The following is a 24,907-nucleotide window of genomic DNA, read 5'->3' on the forward strand; positions in this document are numbered from 1 at the left end:
ACAGTAAAACATGTATTGGACAGATAAATTGTGTGTCAAGATGCTGTTCATTTACTAAAAAAATCTGTTGTTTTGTGATATACTGCTAAACCTTAAAACAATAGAAATCACATCGTGTATGGGTTCATTTTAACTCGGTTAAAATATTTAATTCAAGCACACCCACTTTAGCCCTATAAACGCATATATTCCGCCGTAGTCGACCGGTAACCAGTTTTTTATAATATCATTTGTCATTTGTTATCGATTATCGTTAATACAGTTTATTTGATTGGATATTGATAATCTTTTTATTAAAAAACCCGCGATTTTAGCGTCACTTAGTTCTTGTTTCTTTGTGGTGTCACGTCGTTTTTCAAATTACCCGCCCCTTCCTTGGTCAATACCCTTATATTTTGTTTGTATGTATATTGTATTGTTATGTATTGTTCCGTTTTTTTCTGTTTCGTGTTGCTGTAAATTTTAATTTGCATAGTTTCTGCTTAAATATTTATGCATGTTTAAGTTGATTATGGCTACTTTTATTTGTGTTTCATAATTGTGCTTTAGCAACGTAATTTGGTTGATCTCGTTATCGTTCCTACATGCCTTACGTGACACTAATGCTGACATTAAATCAAATTAATTATTACATTTTTTGTTCTTTATTCTTTAGTCTAAATAACTGGGCTTTAATTTGTAAAAGATGGGTTCTGTTCTTTTCCAATAATCCATTAACACCTTTTAAAAAGTATGATTGACTCTTACTTTGTCATCATGTACCCTAAGGAAAAGATTACGAACAGTAGAGTGAAACATATACACCTTAAACAGGGCATTATTTAACGTTTTCAGAGCGTTTCAATGTTTCTTAAATTGTTCAAAAGTCTGATGAACCACTTTAATAAAGCAATTAAAATCATTTAGCATCCTATTTGCTAAACTTTTATATAAACAAGTCGAAAAGTGAAAACAAATTGACGCTGGTCATAAAGTTTGTGTTGTAAAAACCAAATATTCCAACAGAATAAACGAAAACTATCAGAAATGTGACAGAGCGCATTCAAAAAATTAGTAGATTGATAATAATAAGAATTTAAAAACAAAAAATTCTAATCAAACCATTTTCTGTAAAACTATGAAAATCCATTTGAATTACCACAGTTGAACATCTTAATCCTTATAAAACTGATCAGAGAATCATCATTTAGCACTCAGATCCCACATTAATCATAAATACCATAGCAACCCCTTATTATATAAATTGGTTACTGAAGACTGTAAATAATTTCTGTTTGTAATAATGGAGAGATGACCAGATATAACTAATCATGCTATACACACCATTGTTAACGAGATAGTATACTATTGACAGTCAAATAGTCTACAATACAATGCTATCCTAATTCTATACTATAAAGTATATTAAACAGTATAGAATTAATATAGAATTGATATGAAATTAAGTTTTGTTAAATTATTTTTTTTGTTTGGGAATTAAGGGCTCAGGAAGATTGATAGATTTTGTCGGCCCTTTTCGCTACGGAAGGGAGTGTGTCTGTGGTCACACGGATCTCGCATTTTTTAAAGTTCCCTCTTCACAGAGAGAGAGAGAGAGAGAGAGAGAGAGAGAGAGAGAGAGAGAGAGAGAGAGAGAGCAATTAACGATAATGTGAGTTTTTCCTAAATTGTGTGTGTGTGTGTGTGTGTGTGTGTGTGTTTAATGCTGGAAAAAACACACCTGAATGTGTTTGAAAAGCACTGAATCTTACCATTAAAATTGAATTAAAGTTCATTTAGTATAAGGCAGATAGCTTTGGATGTATAAACCTATAGGTTATGATAAAAGTACATAGAGTTCTGAATATTTTGAGAAAAGTGCTATTTTAACAAAATGCACTGAAGCTTGTGTCGCTATCTTTATTGTTTAGGTAAGGTTCAGTGCGATTCCCTATTGTAGGTTGTCAGTCTACTTCCAAATACAGTATAATATAATGTAAGAGTCTGTCAATCTTGATGTTGTAACTATAATGAATAAAGTTCCTCACCTCGACGTTTCTTGCCCATACAATCCTATATCAAGAGACAGGCTGCCTGCTCAGCTTATTAGTGAGAAGGTAGACCTACAGATCGTAGAGTCTTGAGTTCGATCTCCGAACGGGGCGTATGTTCTCTGTGACGATGTGTGAAATGGCATTTTGTCTGAAACCATTCGTCCTCTAACTCTGATTCATGTGTGGTAGTTGACAGTTACTTACTAGTTAGTACAGAATCCAGAAACACTGAATACGTTAACTGCTCGTCGCTACATAACTGACATAACCCAAAACAAACAAACAAAATATATTATGCCGAAAGCCTGGGAGAAGTCTGTTGATCTTGGATAGAAGTAAACTCAGGCAGGTTATTCGTTTTTGGCTAGCGTACCTCACGATTACCCTAATTCAATACGAGAAATGACGCCACTTAAATAAAATGAAATAATTTCTGACTAACATGTTTGACAAACACTCGGTTGTATATATATAAAACATACGAACAGGGTCACTAGGCAAACCAATATTGGGCATCCATTGCGTCAAATGTGTAGGACTAGTGTTCAAAAAGAAAATTTTCTGTATTGAATTAAGGCATCGCCACAGTCACAACTCAGTATCAGTTCATATTTTCAGGCCAAGTATTTTTCTCTTGAAAATTGCACTAATACCTTAACAGCTGGTCAATTTTTCATCAACATAAGAAGCATATGATGATTTATAGTACATATGCTGCTTGTAAAATGTTTGAGTCTCGTTTACCCCAAAATATTGAAATTTTATGTGCAGTCAAACTCCAATATAAAAAATATTACAAAGACAAAATTTAGTTAATTTCATAGTACAATATGTATACTGCAAACTCTTATGGATTTTTGTCGAAATTGTTCCTGGTTATTGCATTAGACATAAAAAGACAACCCCATGTAAATTTAAATTAAAATGTTGTTTGTACATGCATTACTGACCACAGGTAGCCAGGTAAACCTATACATAATCCTATAATATCACCTGTTTATATACATGTAAATTATGTGTGAACAGATAACACAAATTGGATAAATTGATGGTGTTGGGATTTTTGTGTATAATTCAGTAATCAGGTAAAATTTCAAAATAATTTCTGAAGACTTTATTCATCACGGTCTGCTTTACAATTATCTGTAATTATCTTTGAATTGTATTGAATATATATTGAGTTTGACTGCACGTAAAATTGTAAAATTTTGTCATAGAAAAATATCGAATAAAGGCATAATACAGGTAGTGAAATGCACATCCTTCTACTTGCATATGTTCACATAGATATTTAAAACATAATTATGACAAATTTATTGACTTTATTGTAACCACTTAGTCATCTTTTATTTTTATGAAAATTTGCATGTAAAATTTTGAGTCAAATGGCCGCCACTGTAGGCGATGCCTTAAATCAATCTGTAAAAAGAAATTTAAGGATTTAATAACTTCAAGAAATACATTATAGCTAAAGGCATGTCTAAACTTCAATCATATTATTTCATGCCAAAATTGGTTGAACCCAGAAAATAGAATTAAAAATAAAACCAGTAAAATTTTAACTGTATAGATATGTATATGATGTATAATATATTTTATCACGTCAGCAAATAAATGTATCTTGAATGCGTTGCCTTCAAATATAATTCCTAAAAAGTTTCATTTATCACAATGTTATTCTTCGTCAAATGAAAACTTCTGTCTGGATTTCACAGACAAAATTTGGCGACCTCTGTTTATAAATACTCCAGTTAACTCTTCACCGTAACAACAGCCCGTATCCAGACCTGTTGCATATTGTGCAAGTTGTAGTTTTCTTCTTGCATCGTGCCCAAAATACACGTGTTCAGGTCCAGGCCACATGTCAACCCAAGGCACACCTTTGTCCGGTTTGTTATAACCAATCAAGCCTTCGTTTTCAAACGCGTCACCGGTGTCAATTATATTCCTCATGTTTGTCAAGTCATTCAATTTTTGCATCTCTAATGGTTTCCCTGGTACTATACCACCATGCACTATTATTGCGTTGAGACTAGGTATAGATATCGTATATGGCAGAGCACTGAGAAAATTAAAATCTTGTTCCATCAATTCTTTAATCCAATCATATCCCTCCGGTATCTCATAATCTGGGTCAGTTTTGTAATTTATAAACTTTCTAAGTGCACTTTCGTCGTGATTTCCTCGTACTGCAAACGCATTACCATTCAGCCTCATTTCCCTGATTCGGCGCAAGACACCCACGCTGTATGGGCCCTTGTTAACTAGGTCGCCAACAAAGACAAACATTGTGTCATTTTCTATGTTTTTAGCTTTGTCTATTAATCCATTCATTTCATCGAGGCAACCGTGAACGTCACCTATGACGAAGACAGCCCGTCCACCAACAGCAGAAGTAGGTAAGTCTTCGTGGCAAATACTAGGCAACGGTAGGTCATGTTTGTTCGTTCGAACACTAGACATTGCCCTAACAGGCATTGCCCTTATCAACAAAGACAATAAATTTGATATAAGTGATGCCATGTTCTTCAATAGAGATATATATTCAACCTAAAAAGGTCACCCGCTAATGTACTGAAATCTCTCTAAGATGAATTGTTTTTCTTCAAATTTAACTAGTTTCCTTTCAGTTTACGTTGTTTCTGGTTTGTTTGCTATTTACGTCCTGTTTCATCTAATTCGGTCCATTTTACTTGTTCGCAGCGTACCTATAAATATACAAACAGAATCTTTCAATTTAAGGGCCTTCATCAAGATACTGAAAACGTGGAGTCCCATGTATGGGTGTTTACAAACCTACCAGTGCATTTCAAAATATCAAAATTGCAATATGCTTCTTATCTCTACACGCAATCACAATCAACATAGATTCATATATTTGCGGTGTATGTCGACCTTTGTCTTCAGGGTGCAGATAATAATGTGACAATCGTTGTAGTTTTTGTATTTCAAAATTATTCTTCTTCGTGATGACGGCATATATGGTCCATTTTCTGTCCTGTTTGCCAGGAACCTACATATTTTAAGAATTATTTACAATCTCCTTTTTGTGAGCACGAGCTGTAAGATCTTTTTAAAGCTACATGAACAGGCTATAACAGATCAATCAATTTCATCTTTTTCAAATGTCATCATTTACAAAATTACATTCTTATAAAACATTCTTACTGGGAAAACAATCTGATCACCTCGGCCTTTATGCTACCGGAGTATACGGAAATGCCCGATGTTGCACGATTGACTGGGAAAAGAGCGGGGACTAACGCCCACCCAGTTCTAACTACCCCTACATTTCCCTTAATATGTTATTTACAATTATTATTTAAGTTATTGCGTTTACTTTCATAACTTGTTTCAGTTATCATAAAATATTACAAAGCCCTCCTGTGTCAATTCTTCATTTTGAATGTGACTAATGCAATCATTTCCTGAATTCTTGGCCTTTATCTTTCCAGCTGTGTAGTTAATTTTTTTACGCAAGGCTGATAAAGTCTTACGTAAATGGTTTTAAAGCTATAAAACTCTTAACATCCCATTAGCCTTATGCTCATCAGGTCATGATCAGACTAAAAGAGTATAACTAATACAGGTTATAAAATGCTTGAAATTGTAACTGAAATAGGACAGTTACACCCCTGACTGTACATTGTACTGAAGGGGTCAAAACTATCTACTTATCAGTATTTTACAAACCTCATGAAAATGATCAAAATAGCCTGTTGTCCCTGTGGAACTCTCTACAGAATGTACCTAGAAATAGTATAGTTTGGATACTAGGCTATTTAAACATGCCTGATATAGATTGGACGTCTGGTACAGTTAGGGATTCTTGTAAATTTAAATCATTATATGAACAATTTTTGGAAAATCTTACAAATTTCAACCTGGATCAGGTAGTAAAAGAACCCACAAGAGAAAACAATGTTCTTGATTTATTCTTGACAAATCAACCTTCTCAAGTTCATTCTACCAAAATATTACCCAGTCTTGGATCGTCAGATCATAATACTGTTTTTCATGAAATGAACATTAAAATTGGTAGACCTCGTCAAGTAAAACGTGAAATCAAACAATTTAAAAAAGCCAACTGGGATTCATTCAAGTCTGATCTCAATGAATACTTTACAAATGTTTTTGTTAAACTCTCATCTAATGACCCAAACATACTGTGGGAAAAATTTAAAAAAAAAGTCAATGAGCTATCAAGTAAATACATACTAACCAAAATAACTAAACCCAGAAGTGATCTTCCCTGGGTAACAAAAAAGATCATCAAAATGATACATAAAAGAGATAAACTACACATTAAATGTAAAAACGCTAAAGGAAAAGAACATTATAGCAAAATGAGACAGCGACTTACTATTCTTAAAGCCACCATTCAAAGAGAAATACGCAAATCATACTGGGAATATTTAGAATCGGTAATCTTTTCTAATGACTCAGAGACTGGTAAAAACAAAAAGTTCTATTCTTTTGTGAAACATAAAAAAACACAGACAATCATGGTGTAGCACCCTTAAAATCTGAAGGTAAAGCTTACACCAAACCATATGATAAAGCAACAATTCTAAACAAACAATTTGAACCTGTTTTCTCAAAACCTAAACCAGTCAGTCTTAAACAACTTTGTGAATTAAATCTTTTTGAAAGTGACAAACTTCAGCAAGTAAATAAAATGACCGATATAGATATAACTGTAGAAGGTGTTTTGAAAATGCTCAAGGATTTGAATCCTAACAAGGCGTCTGTTCCGGATCAGCTGTCATCAAGATTACTTAAAGAACTTTCTCTCGAAACAGCTCCTTTTCTCACTAAAGTCTTCCAGAACTCACTGAGAACTGGTATAGTTCCAGAGGACTGGAAAACTGCTATCGTTGCACCTGTATATAAAAAGGGTCCTAAATATAAAGCTAGCAATTATCGGCCAATCTCCTTGACATGCATAGCCTCCAAACTAATGGAGCATATCATGGTCTCTAACATCATGCGCCATCTCGACAGCAACAATCTTCTCACACCTTTCCAACATGGCTCCGTTCCAAACATAGCTGTGAGACTCAACTATTATCCTTTACACAAGAAATTTTGACAATCTCCAATCTGGAAAACAAACAGATCTCATTGTAATGGATTTCTCGAAAGCTTTCGACAAGGTCGATCATCAACTTCTCCTCTATAAACTCATGAAACTTGGTGTCAACAAAACATCTCTATCTTGGATTCAATCTTTTCTTAGTAATCGCTCTCAATCTGTAGTAGTTGAAGGCTCACACTCTGATTCTCTACCAGTTCTATCAGGGGTTCCCCAAGGTTCAATGTTGAGTCCTTGTCTCTTCCTCTGTTTCATCAATGACCTTCCCGACTCTGTTAAAAGTAGAATACGCTTATTTGCTGATGATACCATCATATACCTCACCATCGACTCATTAGTAGACTCTAACAAACTTCAAGATGATTTGACAAAATTAGAAGAATGGGAACGTAACTGGTCTATGGAATTCAATCCTGATAAATGCGAAATCATAAGAATCTCCAAAAAAAGAAAAAATATCATTTTTCCATATAAACTACATAATCAAGAACTAAAAACCACAGAAAATGCTAAATATCTTGGGATTACTATTAGTGATGACTTTAGTTGGAAAAAACGTATTGAAACTACATCTTCAAAAGCTAATAACACTCTCAGATTCATAAAAAGAAATGTACAATGTAATAACCGTAATATCAAAGAAACTGCCTATAAAACATACGTCCGCCGACAATTAGAATACTGTAACACCATATGGCATCCATGGCAGAAAAACTTAGCATATGAGATAGAAAAGGTACAAAGAGCTGCAGCCAGATATGTTATGAATGATTACTCATACTAAAGCAGCGTAACATCAATGCTTGAAATTCTTAAATGGCAGACATTAGAACAGAGAAGAATACATGCATCTTTAATTATGTTGTATAAAATATCACACAACCTCGTCTCTGTAGATCATAACCACCTGACAGCCTCTAGAAATTTAAACTTTATCATTCCATCTTCAAGAACACAATATCATATGAACTCCTTTTCCCCCCGCACGATCAGATACTGGAACGCCTTGCCTTATAACATCAAGGACAGTGTGAACCTTCAGTGCTTCACATCTGACATAGACTCACATATGTACTAATGTCATCATCCTGTTTTTATTTTTAACAAAGCTGTACATATTACTGCTCTTACCCTCTTAACACATGCATATCATGTATCATGTAGTTTTTAACAACTGCCCCGACCTCCCAGTTATGATCAGAAATTGATTGTTGGGAGTATCCCCGTAGATGTAGATGTAGAAGTCATTCAACTGTTATATATTTTCAAACAATTTCAGAAATGACACCACATTTGGTCATTGTTTTACAAATAAAATGTCAGGTCTGATTGTCATATTACAATGTTATATTCCATGTTAGGCAATGAACATATTGTATCTTTTTGCCTAAATAAATTATCTTGAATCTTGTAATGTCAAGCTGATGTGTGATAAACATGTTTAGAGAGGTATTAAAGAGATTTGTACTGTTGTGAAAACTTTGCATGTATATACACAAAAGTTAACATAGATCAATAATTCTCTAACTGGTTTACTTGAAAACACTTTGTCAATATTTTAAGTGTTTCAATAATGAATATCAATAACGTATGTATTTACATCTATATCTGTACAACCAACAATCGTTTTCCCCTTTATTTAGAAGACAAATTTCAGTAAAAAATAATTTACACTTACAATAAATTTGTTGTTTTAAAAACGTTTGTTTATGTAACAAATGGAAGCAATAAATTTAACAAAAATGTGTTATAATAGGGGAAATCAATGACCACCTGCAGACTTTTCATAATTCATACGGGAAAGCGGTAGGAATAGACACCTGCGGGCTTTTCACTATTCTTACGGGAGAGCCGTAAGAATAGCCTGCGAGGCTATTCCTACGGGACCGTAAGAATAGCCACTTCCTTTCCAAAAACATTCAGCTTCTTAAATTTCTATCAAACACTTTTCACTCACTGATGTTTTTTTTTTTTCATACACACTGATTTAGTTAATGCATGATAGCTTTGATTTTCATAAACTGACATGTGAAAAATAACACAAGAAGCAAACATTTTAAATGTATGTCAGAATGTCTGTCTACGAGCCAGTAAAACAATGAGATGAAAATTATACAATGATTTATCAACCTATTAATATCCTAAACTATATCAGTGCACGATGTTTTGCACAGAGGGCACTTTTTGGGGACATATGCCTATTCGGCTTATAGGAATGACTTATTTTATCATATGATCATTTATAGTTGTCATTCCTCAAACAGGACACCGCAGGCTCCATGAACCCAAGATACAGGTAACTGGCTACAGTCATCTATGCTGCAGAAAAGAATATACTTTTAGTCATTACCAATAAGCGGTGATAAGGTAAAAAATTCACACACGTTTTGGAAAATTTGACGGACGTGGTTATTGCATAGTAGGTAACAGAAGTAGGAAAAAAACATATATTTATATTCTACGAAGTATGCTGTATTGAAGTATGTTTTAACTTTTAAATGTCTTTTTGTTCTAAATTCCGTTCACTTGCCGACTACCGGTGTCGTTTTTCACCGAAATTTCAACTTCTTGATTGACACGAAACATGACACTCTTCCATAGCTTTTCAGTTTCTTTACAAGTAACCCAAACCATGCTTATTACATAATTTTCAACACAATTTGTCATTGTAATGTTATTTAAAGTTTGTTTGATTGCCCCTTAAAATGGACTTACCTGATGCAATTGATTCAACTGGTGTTAATATAGATTATATCCCTTGCAAAAAGTCCTACATAGATGTCTATTGATTTCAGATATATACCACAGGTGGCAGTAAGATACCAATGATACAGTATGGGTCCATGAGCCATATACACTTAAATATATTACAATTATAATGTTTTCTTAGAAACAAAATGCCAAAGTCATGTTGAAATTGTTTTGCCCCTGTGACAATGAGCCATATACATTAGAAAGGTCTTTATGAGCATTTTGACATGTGCATTGCTTCCAGGTCCATATTTTATAAAAAAAAACTATTTCTTTATAAATGTTTGGCTGTCTTTTTGGCAAGTGAATACACTGTCAGAAAAATCTTAATATAAAGCCCAGTTGCAAACAGTTTATGTACAATTTTTAACGAGCGAGCAACGGCATAAAGACGGTATTTTTTTTCTATCCAAATAAATCCCGCACATTTTACGCACCGAAGTCTTCCACCTAAAACACCGTGTCAGTTAAAAATAGCGTTACAAGCGGTCAGAATAGGCTAAATGCAATCTAACAAGACTAAAAATAATTAAGGTTCCAGGGCGTCCGCTGCCTATCGCATTTGGAGCCACTGGCTCCAACTTTGACTAAAGTGGCTCCAAAAAATCTTGAGTGGCGAAACATTATGGCTCCATGCAGAGCTCCAGATAAGATTTTAGGTTAAAGGGTATTTTACCCCCTAGTTTTTTTTTCAAATGGTATTTTACTCCTAGATGTTTTTTCAAAAGGGTATTTTAGAATTCTAAATGGTTTTTCAGAATTCGAAATCATTTAAAAGGGTAATTATAATAACTGTTTGTATAGTTTTCTGATATTCATGTGCTCCGCTGAAGTGCCTTTTGTCGACCAATGCAGTTTTCCTGAATATTTTTGAGCCTTCATTCAAATAGTTTTAACATTTAGTTTACTGCATACATTACATCTTACACTACATCTTAATTTCAGTTACTGACCACTGCGATATATCAACAGCCAGTGATACTTTGACAGTCAATGTTTTTTTCAGAAACACCAACATGTATGTGCTTCGGCTTTTTCAACAGTTACCCATTATATATCATAGATCACGTGCTTAGCGATAGGCATTGTCCGAGTCATCTCCTGTCACACACTAATATACTTGAAGAAGAAAATGGCATTATTTTACGATATCGTTTGCGTTTGCTTTTATGAGACACCATTTTGTTTGTTGTACTCGATTACAAAAAGGATGTGCTTGATTTACGATAAAATTGGATTACGCACTTAAATCGAGTAAAATACGTATCCCGTTTTTTCAATGTGTATCAGTACGCGTAGGTTTGATTTTAAATGCGTTTTTTGTAAATTTCAAAACGTATTTACGCAAATACGCATCTTATCTGGAACTCTGGCTCCATGTATATTTCCATTTTTTCCCAAGGCCTGTTGTTGTGTATTTATGCCGGATGCGTGGTTCCCGTTTTGCGCGTCTCGGGTATTCTCATGCGTAGAAAAACCAATAGCAAGTAATCAGCTGATGCGATGACGCATGTTTGACAGGTATAGATGTATATTGCATATTGTTATGTCACCGCGTGCGAGCTAATTAGAAGCGAGAGCAATCAATTGTTAAAGAAAGCACGTTTTGAATGGAAATGTTTGAAGTATCCACTACTGTTTAATTTAATTGATCCAATTGTCGATGACCCAACCAATTTTATTGATCAAAGAGCGGCGACCCTTTTGTTTTAAATGGCTTTTTTTCATGCTGTTTTCCCGACGATTTTCCGGTTCTTTTTACGAGATTAACTTAATCAGATAATATTTACGGTAACTGCGATAATTATCCGACATTTTTAATTAATTTCAAACTTTTCTTTCAATTGCCGCCGTATTTTGTGGGTCACAAGAAGGTGAGTAAAACCGTTTTTAACTATAATTTTGAGTCAATAATTGAAATTTTCTGGGATAACCTTTAAAAGCCATGCAAAATTTTGGTAGGTATTCTGATTCTTTGCAATCATGGATTCTAATACTCATCGTAAGAAACGTTCTTTAGATGAGTGTCATACACCTGAGTCTAAAATTGCTAGGGGTTTCAAAAGTTCAGAATTCTCCTAACAGAAAGTTTAATGAATCTTGGAAAATTAATCGTGAATGGCTATGCTTTGATCCAAAGTTAAGACTTATGTATTGTGATGTGTGTATTAAGGCACAAGTTTCAAACAGTTTCACTCTTGGATGTAATGTGTTTAAAAAGGATTCAGTGACCAAGCATGAAGACAGAAACAAAGGTAAGTAACATTTTAACATTGATTTAAAAAATATCTAAATGAAATTATGACTTATTACATTTTATTACATTTAATGTTAATGTCTGTAGGTCCTTCCATGTGACCTTGTTTATTGCTTTTACTTTGTTGTGTCTGTTATCCAAAAAAGATTTTTACGTTCAACATATACATTTGCAGAAAATTTGTAAGTCTGTATCATTAGATTTTATTCCGTTGTTCTTAAAAAACACTACATTCCCCCAAAATAATTATCCTATCCAAGTATGGGTGATGTATAACATAAATGTTACAATATTTTTTCACATAATGAATGTGTAGTTCTCTGGTTTTACTATTTCAGTAAGCTTCAGTGGTGACACTGTTTTTCTGTAAACTTCATACACTGTCTATATTATCAACATATATAATAACTTTATTTTAAAACCAAAATTTTGCACAAAAGAAACATGCATAACAAAGTAAAACCTTAGAAGTGAAACTTCAACCTTGATTATTTTGTACATTTTCAGATCACAAGAGAGCCATGGACGCTAAAAAGCTAAAGTTGTCGTTCGAGTCTGCCCGTGAGAAGGCCCTAGACAGAAGTCAGGCAGCAATCACATCGGCAATGAAAAATGTGTACTTCTGTGCCAAAGAAGAGCTGTCAAACCGGCTCGTGCCACGTCTTAACAAGTTCATGTTGCATCAGGTCATTGTTGCATTTAAAATTCATTGTTGTACTTGTTATTTGCAGGAAATCATAAAATGCTTATTATGTTTTGTATTGTTATTCTAAGCTTTGAATTTCATACCTTTGTTTGACATGCTTTAAGAGTGCAATATTTTAGTGGTAATAAAAAGCTGAGTTCACCAGTTACCCAGATAGATCTTAAGGTGACCCTAGGGCTGTCATTGATTGGGTCTTAGGCGTATCGACGATACCGATATATCAGAAGGCAAATATCGACGATACATCGATATATTGATTATTAAGTTAGATTAACGACCTATTTGTTCATATGCATACTACATACCTTCCTGTAAATGCTATTTCAAGTTTTATTGCCTACTTTCCATATTTCTGTTTGATTGTGTTGTATTTGTATTTATGAAATAAAAGAAATAAATAGAAATTAATAACATCTTTCATTTTTATTTTGTCTTCACTCCTTTTTTGCATTTATCCAAATTTACAACTTTGTGAACTTTAGTTGTTTTTTAGGGTCTGAGTGTTTATTTGGGTAGTTTTTTCTCTCTGTAAAATATCGATTTTTGAAAATGGGAATCGATAATCGATCGACAAAAATATATCGTTGATATATCGATATTGTTTCTATCGATGACAGTCCTAGGTGACCCACAGTCTAATCAATTACTTGTCAGTCTTCAAATGTTATATCAAAAATGAAAATATTAATCAGATTACTGGTACTAGTTAAAATTTTAAAGTAATGAATATGAAAATGAATAGCAGAGTTTTAGTTAAATATATGATAATTTGATTTTCAAAACATTTGAAGACTGATAACCTACCTCCTGTGTGAATAGAAAATATATGCCCAATATAAGTGGGATTTCTGTTGAACAGAACTGAACAACTGTATGAAGTAAGATGTATTTGAATAGGGTCAACATCTTGCAGAGTACAGTTTGCTTTCTAAAATGGGATATGCACTCTCCATCTGTTTATATGTATGCAAATGTGTTGTCTTGTTTCTTTTTCCAATGGCCCTTATTTGTTTTGTCTTGTTTCTTTACCCCGGTTCACAACTTGAATCAATGTTGACATCCCATTTTCTGCTTCCTAATTGTCCCTTAGAAGGGGTCAACGTGGTAGTAGAATATTCTGTGGATAACATATTTTTTTAAAGTTTTGCATAGTTTACAAGACAAAACATTGTGACCAAGTTTGATAAAGTGACTATAATAAGTAATAACAGGCTTTTTCTAAGACTTAACCTAGTGACCTAGTTTTTACATGGCATAGCTTCGAATATACCTAAATATCAATTAGATATACGTAGTGATTAAGTTTGAAGATCTGGTAAAAGAGTGTGACCATTAAAAATATCATGCAATGGCATCATAGACAATAATTATCGAGTATTCAACATTTATTTGAACTCATTAAGGTATAAATGGGAAAGTCAACATTGCATACAAGTTTAGTAATATTGCATAATCTTATAACAGACATACTTCTACATACACTTCTCATCTATTAACAGGGTGTCTCTGAACTTTCTGATCTGAGAGTGGATGGTCACACTACGTATGAACTCTCGACCAGCGTCGTTGAAATGCAACAGTCTATCGCATCTGTCTTAGAGGACAACATGGTTGATAAGGTCAAGGCTAGTTGGAAGTTTAGCTTGATGTTCGACGAGTCAACTGATATTAGTGTAAAACAAAACATTATTATGTATGTCAGAGTCCTAGAGTCCGATAGTCTTGGATATGTTGCACCAAACACTTACTTCTTTGGCATTGACTCCCTTCCCGTGCCAATGCAGAGTCTATCTTTGTGAAAGTCAAAAACATGCTTGAGGCCAAAGGTATTGATTTGTCAAATCTTTGTGGGGTTAGCACCGATGGTGCAGCCGTTATGGTAGGTCACAAGTCTGGTGTGATTACAAGGTTGAAGGAGGAAGTTGCAGGTGTGTTGGCTACTCACTGCATTGCCCATAGGCTTGCATTGAGTTGTCTGGGGCCGATGCTATTACCTATAAGTTCAGGAGATTTTGAACTCGGTTTACAAGTATTTTCACAATTCCCCCAAGAATATTGCCATGCTTGAGTCCATCCAAGCCCTTACTCCTGGTCAAAGTTCAAAGAGGTCTTTCATACTAGGTGGCTAAGCTTTGAGGGGTCAGTTTCCGCTATGGTGGGAAACTAATCCAGTCTGGTCTCAGTCTTCCTTGTGGAAAAGTCTGGCAAGGCTTTGTCCATGAACAAGTCCATCACATGCTAGAAGTTCTTGTATGTTGTCCACTTCCTTGCTGATGTCCTTAAGCCCCTCTGCTCTCTGTCAAAGATGTACCAGAAGCAGGATTTAGATTTTACAGAGGTCACTCCCTTACTCCAGCCTACCATTGACCTTGTCAATGAGTTAGGGTCTTAGAGGAATGGTGAACACATCTCTGAGTTCCTCCGTCAGGTCACTGATGAACCATCACTAGACAATGATGGTTTGGTCACTTTTGAGTATGGAGGTCACACTATCCGGGACAGTGACAAAGGACTGACGCAGTCAAGGCCTGTGACAATTTTGTCACGGGCATAGTCAAAAGTTTGAACAATCGTTTTTCTTATAATGAGGACAGTGCTATCTTGACTGCACTCAGTAATATGTTCAATCCCTCTGTCAGTTTGGCTGAAAAAAGCACTGACAAGGATACAGTCATTCAATACCTTGCCACAGTTGGGGTGGAAGGTAGTAAGGACGATTTGTCCAATTTTCTGCAGTTTAGCCATGCCATGGTTGACCAAGGCAATCTATCAGTCAAAAATACCAAAGACATAGCCAATCTTGCTCTAAAGCACCAGGATGTGTATCTAGCTGCAGCTGAAGCAGCTGGGAGGTTACTTGTGGCCCCTGTCTCCACTGCAGAGTGCAAGCGGGGGTTCAGTAGGCAAAATCTTATCAGGACTTGCCTAAGAAACTCTTTGGCAATGTCCACTTTGGACAACTTGATGCGGATTTCTATCCATGGTCCCCCTGTCGAGAAGTTTGATTTTGGGGCAGCATTTTCCAAGTGGAAGTCCGTCAAGTCCAGGAGGATCCTGGCATAAGTGTATATGGACATATATGGACATTAGATATCCTTGAGATATGATGGATATGAGATTGTTTTGTGAATAAATGCTTACTTGATATATAGACTTAAAATTGCTATTTATTGTTATTGTTATAAGAAATATAAAACATAAAATATGTGACATTAAATAGATAGAAAGTGTGACAAGTGTTATGTTGTTTATTTCATATATATATATATCCCATCTTTAAGCATACAAAACAGACCACGGCTTCAAAAAAATGGATTGGCTCCAAAGTGGCTCAAAGTGGCTCCAAAATTTTGAAAGTGGCTAAACTTGTGGCTCCAACTTTTAAAATCCCAGCGGCCGCCCTGGGTTCTATCCTGTTTAGTTACTTACCGGTTGCTATTTAATTTGAATTTGGTATATAATCTTCGTCTACCGTAGCTGCTTGTTTATATTCGGGTGGGATTCGGATTTTATCGCTACTTTTGAAATATGTAAACTGTCTCTGCCAATGAAAACGTTCTTTACTGCTGTCTTGTTATCGATAATCATGGCAGGCGAAGGTAATTTGTGTAAGCGAAAAAGTTAAATAGCAAATCTGTAACAAAGTATGACTGAACCAGAGTTTTGGTCTTTTTTGTTTGCATTTAGCCTGTTCTGAATGTTTATAACATTATTTTAAACTGGCACGGTGTGCTTGGTGTGTTTTAGGGGAAAGTCTTTGGCGATAAAAATGTGTGAGATTTATTCGGATAGAGAAAAAACTACCGTTTTTACGCTGTTGCTTGCCCGTTGTGCGTAAACGATTTGCAACTGGGCTTTGAAGTAAGATTTTTCTGAAAGAGTATTCACTTGCCATAAAGACGGCCAACCATTTTTAAAGAAATATTTTTTTGAAAAAAAATACGGACCTGGAAGCGATGCATATGACAAAATGCTCATAAAGACCTTTCTAATGGCTCATTGTCACAGGGGCAAAAAATTTTCAAAATGACTTTTTGGCATTTTTTTCTAAGAAAACTTTATAATTGTGATATATTTAAGTGTATATGGCTCATGGACCCATACTGTATCCTAGGTACATTACTGCCACCTGTGATATATATACCAATTACTGGGGACCTGGCTATACATATTACTGTTTTGACACAAAACATGAAAAGTGCTTTACATTTTTTCTCTCTCATTATTTATGCGCAATGTACTTAGATTTTTAGAAGAACTATTTTTGAAAATTAGAGTGTCTTTCTTTTTATTTCACACTGATCCCAGAAATTAAGGAATTTAGCAAAGTGAGTGGTCGTTATGGTTAATCTTTTCAATTTTTCTGCGCTAATTTTCAATGAAGTTGCTAATATCTGCCATATCCAGGGTTCTCAGGAACGCTTATTTCTATGTATTTGTGCGCATACATTTTGGAAAAGGACATCAAAATGTTCCAACCGCCAGTCCACAGGACGCGTAAAAAATTGTACACAAAATAACTAATTGTCAATTAAAGGCGGAGTTTGCAGTGGCTGCTTTGCGCTGTCGACCAGTCAGAGATCATTGTTTTCCAATAACCGCATGGTCGATTAAGGTAATACTGTTTACGTAATAGACGACAAAATGCCTTTGATTTATGTGATAAGTGTGTTTCATAACACGTGGTTCACTTATACTTTTTGCATTCGCTGCAAATTTAGGTAATTGGATTAAATGATGATTAAATGATGACTGAAAAGGATAGTGTAACTGAACTTAATTGTGATGTTATTCGCAGCCATTCCCGAATTAATCTTGCGGATGCGATACAAAATATATTTCAAACGCTGACATCTTACGGTCAGTTAAAGTATGAAATTTTGGGAATAATATTATTCAAATCAGTACAAATTTTGGACATTCTAATGTGATTATGTCGCAGTTAACATTAGACAGAACGCAATCATGTTGAATCTACATATTGAAAGTGAAACTGAAAATGGCCCTGATGATGATTTCACACTGGTTTAAATAAGCAATTGGTATGATCAAAGAAGTACAAAATTATACATGTATTTATTTATAGCTCTTTGGTATGATGATTTAAAAGTATGTTGCAAACATGCATATGTAGTTGATGTCATTGATGATTATGATTTTAAGTGTTTTTTTCACTTGAATAAAATAGACTTTGTTTTTCATCTTTTACCATGAATACAGGTACATACTGTGAAATCATTAATGTTTGTGGGGGACAAATTTTCGTGGATTTCGTGGTTGAGTCAATCCACAAAATTTAATCCCAACGAACACGTAAAATTCCCACTCGTTTTATGTTCAGAAGTTGAAATCCACGAATTTACATCCCCACGAAATTGCCGTTTAGACCAAAACCACGAAATTTCATGCCCACGAAATTAAATGATTTCACAGTAAATGGAATTTTATAAGGCAAGAGTTTTTGATTAGTTGTTTCTTGGGAGCAATAAACATGATAAACTGAAATTAAAAAATGAAAATAAAAGTAGGCCTATTATGACATTTAGAACTACAGCCTTGGCAATAGGAAGCACTTCAGAAGGCTACAAGTTAATCTAGCGGACGGCAAAAATATAGGACTTCAATTTTTCATACCAGTTGGGACTCCAACTTTTTCCAGGAAGGGAGTCCAGGACTCCTACTTTGAAAATCCTAGCGAGAACCCTGATATGTGTTTAATATTTAGTTTGACCCATTGTAAAATAGAAATGTTCTCTTTGTCTTAGACCAATTTCACAACTTTTTTGATTGAAGTTGAAATTCACGGTAGTAGGTATATGCCAGAAAATGCTAAAATTTCCTACTTCTGTTCTTTGAATGACAAAAGTAGAACTTTTACCAGGTGTTTTGACGATTTTTTTTTACCAAAAGCTAAATTTTAAATATATTTATTATTAATTAAACATAATAAAATTTGTCCTTTCATACAATCATTTTTAGCTCATCTGATTTTTTGAAAAAAAATGATGAGTTATTGTCATCACTTGAGCGGTTGTCGGCGTCGGCGTCGGTGTCGGCGTCGGCGTCGGCGTTGCCTGGTTAAGTTTTATGTTTAGGTCAGCTTTTCTCCTAAACTATCAAAGCTATTGCTTTGAAACTTGGAATACTTGTTCACCATCATAAGCTGACCCTGTATAGCAAGAAACATAACTCCATCTTGCTTTTTGCAAGATTTATGGCCCCTTTTGTACTTAGAAAATATCAGATTTCTTGGTTAAGTTTTATGTTTAGGTCAACTTTTCTCCTAAACTATCAAAGCTATTGCTTTGAAACTTGGAATACTTGTTTACCATCATAAGCAGACCATGTACATCAAGACACATAACTCCATCTTGCTTTTTGCAAGAATTATTGCCCCTTTTGGACTTAGAAAATCAGTTTTCTTGGTTAAGTTTTATGTTTAGGTCAGCTTTTATCCTAAACTATCAAAGCTTTTGCTTTAAAACTTGCAACACTTGTTCACCATCATAAGCTGACCCTGTACATCAAGAAACATAACTCCATCCTGCTTTTTGCAAGATTTATGGCCCCTTTTGAACTTAGAAAATATCAGATTTCTTGGTTAAGTTTTATGTTTAGGTGAACTTTTTCTCTTAAACTATCAAAGCTATTGCTTTGAAACTTGCAACACTTGTTCACCATCATAAGCTGACCCTGTACAGCAAGCAACATAACTCCATCCTGCTTTTTGCAATAATTATTGCCCCTTTTGGACTTACAAAATCATTTTCTTGGTTGAGTATTATGTTTAAGTATACTTTTCTCATAAACTATCAAAGCTATTGCTTTAAAACTTGCAACAGTTTTTCACCATCATAAGTGGACACTGTACATCAAGAAACATAACTCTATCCTGCTTTTTGCAAGAATGATGGCCCTTTTTAGACTTAGAAAATCATGGGTAGGACAATATTTCTATTATACAAAAAAAATCAGATGAGCGTCAGCATCCGCAAGGCGGTGCTCTTGTGTTATAAATAAGAGTCCACTGAATATAAGACTCACGGTAATTGGTATGTCCAGTATAGAAAGTTAATAACGTTACGTATAATCTGAACAGATACATAAAAATTGTTGCAGGATTTCCATCTTTTTTCTGGTAGAAAGTGAATACAAAGACCAGATGATTCCTGCAAAAGCCTTGAAAAGGGCAGTGATGTTTCCACAACATAGACAGCTCTTGATGAGAAGCCTAAATAGGTCACAAAAGACAATTTCAAAAGATTATACTGTTGCCTCGGTGTTGAGGGATCAAAGCGCTGTACCTCGAGGGAAACGGGTTGTGAATATTTGCTCATGGTGTAGACATAACCATATGAATCAAGTTCACAGACAGCTTAGTTCACAAACTTTTTCAAATTCCTATAAATATTTACTTAAATACTACATTAGAGAAGGGAATGACCTTTCTAGGACCACTTGGAATAGACTACAACAGAACGTTGGAATAAAATATAGTCAAAGACTAGGTCTTGCTACCATTTCAAGGTCGGATGGATCACAAAAAGTTCCATTGGCAAAGACAGCACCAGTAAGACGTGTTGGAAGGAAGAAACAGACAGCTGGTATAATTGATGTAAGCATTCTGAATACATATTAAAAAGACATTGAGGAATAATGGTTTAAACATCTTGTGTTTTGAAATTTCTTACTGTTGATGATTACATCAGCTGTTTTATGTCAAGGATTTTTAATATATGCCCTAAGTCACAAAAAAGTTCATGTGTTTCTTGAGTGTTTAGATTAATATTAATTACATAGGACAAAGTACTTTCCAGTATTAGAGTCTGCTCCTTTTACAGAAGAAGAATGATCACCTAAGTGTATGTTGCTCTTTGATCTCAGGGCTCCCATTTGGCAAAATTTGGGGCTTAATATCGGCCCCATTCCTCCCTCAAAATAGTATGTTTTTCCCCCCCATTTCAAAAAATTCCCCCTCGAACAAAAAAAGAAGAAATGGTGAGCCAACAGAGGGATGACATCAACTGGTATGCACCATGTACCTTAAACGGCACTTTATACTGACCGCAGTCGGATCCGGACAGATTTTAGCGCAAGTGTAGTTTCTGTTTCCGGATTCGTAAAAATAATATTGCTTATAATTGGTAGAATTCAAACAGCAGAGTTTATAATTAACAGAATTCAGATTTGGATCAGTAAAGTTGAAAAGAATGTTTGTATTTGTTTGCATTTCTTCTAGCATTTGGAATTACTGAAATTCACCCTCGAATGAAAGTTCTTTAAAAATCAGGCCCCAGTCCCAAAAAGCAAATGAGAGTCCTGAATCTTACAACACTTACTTGTTTTATAATCTATGGTTTATGTGATCACATGAGTTTTGCTGCACATTTTAGGATTCATTACATCACATGAACGTTGTTTCCTACGCAGTTGGTGAGGAGCTTGACATAACTGCTGTAAGAAATGAGATGTTAACTCAAGGAGTGTATGACATTGTTGACCTACCAAGAGGTACTGTACACTTCTTTATTTGATAACTTGAAAATACTGGGCTTGAAATACATACATGCACTGAAAGACCCATATATCAAGTCAGTAATAATGAACTTTGTTAATTTGCATACTGCGAGTCTCAGGCCTATCATAGTTCTGTTGTTAAACCTCTGGCACATTATTTTTTGTTTGTTTATACATTACAGGTTTAACTGTTTCAGCCAATCAGTGGCATTGCTCAATACATCTGTCCGAGTCAGCCAGTATCCTCTGTGGAATGAATAGCCATGTCAGTTTCAATATCGAGAAATAAAGAAATTAAGACATTTCTCAAGGAAAAATTTTAAATATCTGCTTTGAGGGATTGCTGATAATATGTATTGTCATTACTCATCGTTAGTAAGTTTATTTTTCTGAGATCTGGCTTGAACGTTTAGTTTGGCAGGTCAGATATATTATATAAGAAATCTTTGATTGGCTGAAATCACACTTGTTGGTAAATACAGGAGAGAATGGTCGTCAGATAACTGGAAAAAAATTAACCAGAGGTTCATCTCAGGACTGTGATTAGATTGTGATGGATGAGAATATAATTATTATTAGCCTAGGACATATATTATTGATAAAGAGAATTATTTCTTTAAACAGTAGAACTGACTGTAATCTGTTTATCAAGACTTGTTAAATAAATGAAGTCTGATTTGAGTTATTGGAACATATTTGAAATTCTTTACTTTTGTTCTGTTCTTAATTGAAAACTATGGAAAATGGTTGTGAAAATTAAATGTTACAAAACTCAGAAAAAGAAGCATATTTGGTTAAAACGTATTTTATTTGCAAGCCATTACATGAATAATATACAACAAAATATGATAAGGGAATTGGACAGAAAGCTAATAGCTTACGGTTGTCCTTTCCCTTACTTATACACAAAATAAATACTGTGAAATCATTAATATTCGTGGGGGACTAATTTTCGTGGATTTCGCGGAAGAGTCAATCCACGAAATTTAATCACAACAAGCAAGTAAAATTCCCATTCATTTTATGTTCAAAAGTTGAAATCCACGAATTCATGTCCCCACAAAATTCCCGTTATGACCAAAACCACGAAATTTCATGCCCATGAAATTAAATAATTTTACAGTACTTGCATGGGAGTATAAATTGTCAGTACACAGGAGTAAGTGGTTTGTTGGTAGAATTAGAAAATAGTAACTTTGATACATTCAGATATAACAGATGTTTTAATGGTTGTGGCTAAATACAAGGTTGATGGACAGTCCAGGGAAGCATTTTTCTTCAGGTTGGTTACTTTATATACATGAACTTCTATAAAGTCATTTTACAGTTCAAGTTTTTAAAAGAAATGCTGTGACGTCTTTATTGGTGACAGATTATATTTGAATTTTGAAACATATCAGAAGCCAGTTATGAAAATTTTATTTTTAGCTCACCTGAGCCAAAGGCTCATGGTGAGCTTTTGTGACCACTTGATGTCCGTCGTCAGTCGTGCCTCGTCCATTTGTCAACTCTTCTTGAAAACCACTGGACAGAATTACACCAAACTTCACAGGGATGATCCTTGGATGGTCCCCTTTCAAAATTGTTTAAAGAATTTAATTATATGCAGAACTCTGGTTGCCATGGCAACTGAAAGGAAAAACTTAAAAAATCTTCTGATCCAAAACCGCAAGGCATAGGGCCTTAATAATTAGCTTTTGATATCATCTATTAGTCCTCAATCAAGATTGTTCAAATTTGCCCCTGGGATGAAAAGAGGCCCCGCCCCAGGGGTCACAAGTTTTACATAGACTTATATAGTAAAATTTTTTTTAAATCTTGTCTAAAACCACATGACCTAGGCCTTTGATATTTTGTATGTAGCATTGTCTTGTGGTCCTCTACCAAAATTGTTCAAATTATGCCCCTGGGATGAAAAGAGGCCCTGGCCCGGGGGTCACAAGTTTTACATAGACTTATTTAGTAAAAAACTGTAAAAATCTTCTTGTCTAAAACTACATGACCTAGGCCTTTGATATTTTGTATGTAGCATTGCCTTATGGTCCTCTACCAAAATTGTTCAAATTATGCCTCTGGGGTGAAAAGAGGCCCTGCCCTGGGGGTCTCATGTTTCACATAGACATATAGGAAAAAAAACTTTAAAAATCTTTTTGCCTGAAACTGCAAGGCCTAGGCTTTTAATATTAAGTACACAAAATGTATGTTGCCTTTCCTAATGTTTCTCTACCAAAATTGTTCAAATCATGTCCCTAGGGTGAAAAGAGGCCCTGGCCTGGTACATAGGAAAACAATTAAAGATCTTCTTGTCTGAAAGTTCAAGGCCTAGGCATTTGATATTTGGTGTGTAACATTACCTGGTGGATCTCTTACAAGTGTGTTTCAGATTATACCCCTGGGGTGAAAAGAGGCCCTGCTCCAGGGTAACTTGTTATAATTATGAGTTACATAAGAAAAAAATATTTCAAAAATTATCAGATCATATTTCCTAGACTGTTTAATTATAATTACCTGATGACCCATGCGATTCGGGATCACTTGACTGTGACCTTGACCTACTGACCTACTTTCTTGTTTTTAAGATACAGCCTTGAAATTTGGATGGCATGTACAGTTTTGCACACCAATCTTAAAACTGTCTTTCAGTGACCATGAATGTGACCTACTGACATACTCTCTAATATTTTAGCATCAGTTTGTCATTTGAAACATGTGGCTCATATTACTCAGGTGAGCGGTTCAGAGTCATCATGACCCTCTTGTTTGATAAAAATTCCAAATGCTGGTTATCAAGTTCTGGTTGTGATTTTATAATGAGTTGAAAAGTTAATTTATGTAACTGAATGTGTTATAGGTTACTGGTTATAGAGGTAATAGTTAAATTTTCAATCTTGGAAACATGTAGTTCATTTGAATCTAGTTACACTTTGAATTGTTTTCTTATTCATTATCTAGGGTTAGGCCTGCTACCTAATTGAGAAGCTGACACTTTGTCCATACCACTCCCCTTATGTATTGTTGTAGGATTCTCATGTCTTCTGGTTGATCTTTTTTTGTAAATTTTAGCTCATCTGACTTTTTGAAAAAACAGTGATGAGTTATTGTCATCACTTGATCGACGTCAGCGTCGGCATTGCCTGGTTAAGTTTTATGTTGAGGTCAGCTTTTCTCCTAAACTATCAAAGCTATTGCTTTGAAACTTGCAACACTTGTTCACCATCATAAACTGACCCTGTACAGCAAGAAACATAACTCCATCTTGCTTATTGCAAGATTTATGGCCCCTTTCAGACTTAGAAAATATCAGATTTCTTGGTTGAGTTTTATGTTTAGGTCAACTTTTTCTCTTAAACTATCAAAGCTATTGCTTTGAAACTTGCAACACTTGTTCACCATCATAAGCTGACCCTGTACATCAAGAAACATAAGTCCATCCTGTTTTTTTCAAGAATTATTGCCCCTTTTGGACTTAGAAAATCAGTTTTCTTGGCTGAGTAATATGTGTAAGTCAGCTTTTCTCATAAGCTATCAAAGCTATTGCTTTAAAACTT

General features: G+C 34.7%; 2 protein-coding genes across 2 annotated transcripts in view; one reads left to right on the forward strand and one right to left on the reverse strand.

Annotated features, from left to right (window-relative positions):
- Nucleotides 1-2,445: 2,445 nt before the first annotated feature.
- On the reverse strand, nucleotides 2,446-9,862 carry LOC123534915 (bis(5'-nucleosyl)-tetraphosphatase PrpE [asymmetrical]-like). The gene is made up of 2 exons (XM_045317391.2): nucleotides 9,844-9,862; nucleotides 2,446-4,741 (listed from the first exon to the last, which is right to left on the reverse strand). Exon 2 carries the CDS (start codon nucleotides 4,554-4,556, stop codon nucleotides 3,708-3,710), a length of 849 nt encoding a protein of 282 aa, XP_045173326.1. The 5' UTR covers nucleotides 4,557-4,741; nucleotides 9,844-9,862; the 3' UTR covers nucleotides 2,446-3,707.
- LOC123534533 (required for meiotic nuclear division protein 1 homolog) overlaps nucleotides 9,498-24,907 on the forward strand; it is a 37,235-nt gene continuing 21,825 nt past the window's right edge. Inside the window, exons 1-4 of the mRNA XM_053519741.1 lie at nucleotides 9,498-9,547; nucleotides 19,962-20,457; nucleotides 21,236-21,353; nucleotides 22,569-22,641. Coding sequence (XP_053375716.1) covers nucleotides 20,005-20,457; nucleotides 21,236-21,353; nucleotides 22,569-22,641 — 644 coding nt within the window. The 5' untranslated portion in view covers nucleotides 9,498-9,547; nucleotides 19,962-20,004. The remainder of the gene's footprint in view (nucleotides 9,548-19,961; nucleotides 20,458-21,235; nucleotides 21,354-22,568; nucleotides 22,642-24,907) is intronic.

Source organism: Mercenaria mercenaria, chromosome 12 (assembly GCF_021730395.1).
Source record: "Mercenaria mercenaria strain notata chromosome 12, MADL_Memer_1, whole genome shotgun sequence".
Classification (NCBI taxonomy): Eukaryota; Metazoa; Mollusca; class Bivalvia; order Venerida; family Veneridae; genus Mercenaria; species Mercenaria mercenaria.